The sequence below is a fragment of the Austrofundulus limnaeus genome, unplaced genomic scaffold (genome assembly GCF_001266775.1).
Source record: "Austrofundulus limnaeus strain Quisiro unplaced genomic scaffold, Austrofundulus_limnaeus-1.0 Scaffold69, whole genome shotgun sequence".
Taxonomy (NCBI): domain Eukaryota; kingdom Metazoa; phylum Chordata; class Actinopteri; order Cyprinodontiformes; family Rivulidae; genus Austrofundulus; species Austrofundulus limnaeus.
The window spans coordinates 1,165,126-1,167,285 of NW_013952471.1; the positions used below are offsets into that span (position 1 = coordinate 1,165,126).

General features: G+C 39.4%; 1 protein-coding gene across 1 annotated transcript in view; it reads left to right on the forward strand.

Moving 5' to 3' along the window:
- Positions 1–1,148, forward strand: part of LOC106518964 (protein NLRC3) — a 15,450-nt gene extending 14,302 nt beyond the window's left edge. The window contains exon 10 of the mRNA XM_014010415.1: positions 81–1,148. Coding sequence (XP_013865869.1) covers positions 81–509 — 429 coding nt within the window. The 3' untranslated portion in view covers positions 510–1,148. The remainder of the gene's footprint in view (positions 1–80) is intronic.
- Positions 1,149–2,160: the final 1,012 nt, after the last annotated feature.

Sequence of the window (2,160 nt, forward strand, 5' to 3'; positions counted from 1 at the left end):
ATGGGACCTATAAATGCCTTGATGTGTTTGACTATATAACGGATTACGATGATGACTGTGATGATCCAACCGATTGTGACATTGATGACGATGATGACCGCGATGATCCAACCGATTGTGACATTGATTACGATGATGACCGCAACGATCCAACCGATTGTGACATTGATTACGATGATGACCGTGACGATCCAACCGATTGTGACATTGATTACGATGATGACCGCGACGATCCAACCGATTGTGACATTGATTACGATGATGACTGTGACGATCCAACCGATTGTGACATTGATTACGATGATGACCGCGACGATCCAACCGATTGTGATATTGATTACGATGATGACCGCGACGATCCAACTGATTGTGACATTGATTACGATGATGATCTTCACAATCCAGTCAACGATCTTCCTGATGCTGATCATCTGGACTATCCAACTGACGCTGATCGTTACGATGATCATTACGACTATGACTTGCCAATCAATGATGACAAAGATTAGGGTGACATTGATGATATACTGTATGGTTTTAAACAGTAAAGGAAACACTCAATAGATGATGACTTTGTGTTTTAGCTTTTCCAATTTTCATTTTTGTGTTTTATGGCKACGTTGTTTGGTTTTGTTTTTATAAACTCCCTTTTCATCCATTCATCTATTTTCTTTACTCACGTCTGCTTTTCGGGTGTAAGGGACCTGKTGTCTAGTTTTTTGATTTGTCACTGTTCACCCTGGACAGGTCCCAAGGTCATCAATACTCAGAGAAACCCATGTGCACAGAGAGAACATGCAAAGTCCAGCTGTGGAGATGCTTTCCTTCAGCAAGTGTTTAAATGTTCTCTATCCAATCTGACTGGGCTTTTATTCCAGATTTGCAATGCTGGTAGAGACAAACAACAAATGACTCACAGCTGGAAGTGCAGTAAAAAGTAGCAGAATGCATCCTGCACTTTTTTTAGATTTTATATGTAAAAAAATACTAAAGTGTATATTTTTAAACTAATTTATGTTGGTCTTTTCCATATTTTGTTACATGGTGTATGAATATTTTTTWAAATACTCCTAATCCAGTTTTTGATTGTAGAAAATGAAGAGTTGTTGTTGAGATGTTTAAATTTGAGGTCATCATTTGTAAAATAAAGGAACATATCAACAAAATTGTCCACGTCCTTTCTCACAAGTTCGTCCATACATAATCTTTCACCCTCTTCTTCTTTTCAGGGTTATGGGGGTCAGTGGTCCAGCAGCCACTGTTTGAGGGGCGGGGTTTACCCTGGACAGGTCACAAGTCCACCACAGGGACACAGACAAACAACCATTCACTCTCACACCAAGGGATAGTTTAAAAGTTACCAATCATCCTAATATTTGTGTTTTTGTTCTGTGGGAAGAAATCAAAATGTCCAAAGAAAACCCATGCATGRAGAGAAAAGCAAACTCTAAAAGAAAAGTTCCTGGATGGGATTTGATCCTACAGCCTTACTGAGGGTCAACAGCTCTACAAACTGAGCCACGGTTTCACACTTACAAGTTCAAACTGACATTTCTGTAAAGGACAGTGTTCTTTGTTCCTGCCAGCTCTAGAAAGACTGGTGAGGACCAAAGCTGATCTGGAAATCTGACACTTGGGGGAAATATTTAGATTGCTCCATTTATTTGTACTACCCACACAGCAGACAGGTGTGGGCCAGCTCTGACAATGATGGCAGTTTTTAAGATAGCATGCCACAACTGTCCTAGTTGTGGTTTGGTTTATGTGGTTTCAGCCCATGTGTGGACCACCTCTGGCAAACCACATTTGGACCACCAAAGTGATGTTATTCTTTGCAGTATATGGGCCGAGAGTTTGTGTCTTGTGTGGGTCAGAAAAGTTTTGCTAAATGGCTATGAATGATTTAAATATGACACAAGAAAAACATGAACATTTAGGAAACCAATATTAGATTTAGTCGTATGAAACACATCAGTAGCACTGTTKACACCAGAGAACTGGCAGCCTGCTGGCCAGGTGACTTCCTAAAATGTCCATCTTACTAAGTTTTAAAATCTTAAATCCAGACAAAAAGTCTTTTTGATCTTGTTTTGAGACTGATTTACTAAACAAGAACTGATTGTGTAAGAATAATAATCTTGTTTTCAGAATGTGTCAGAT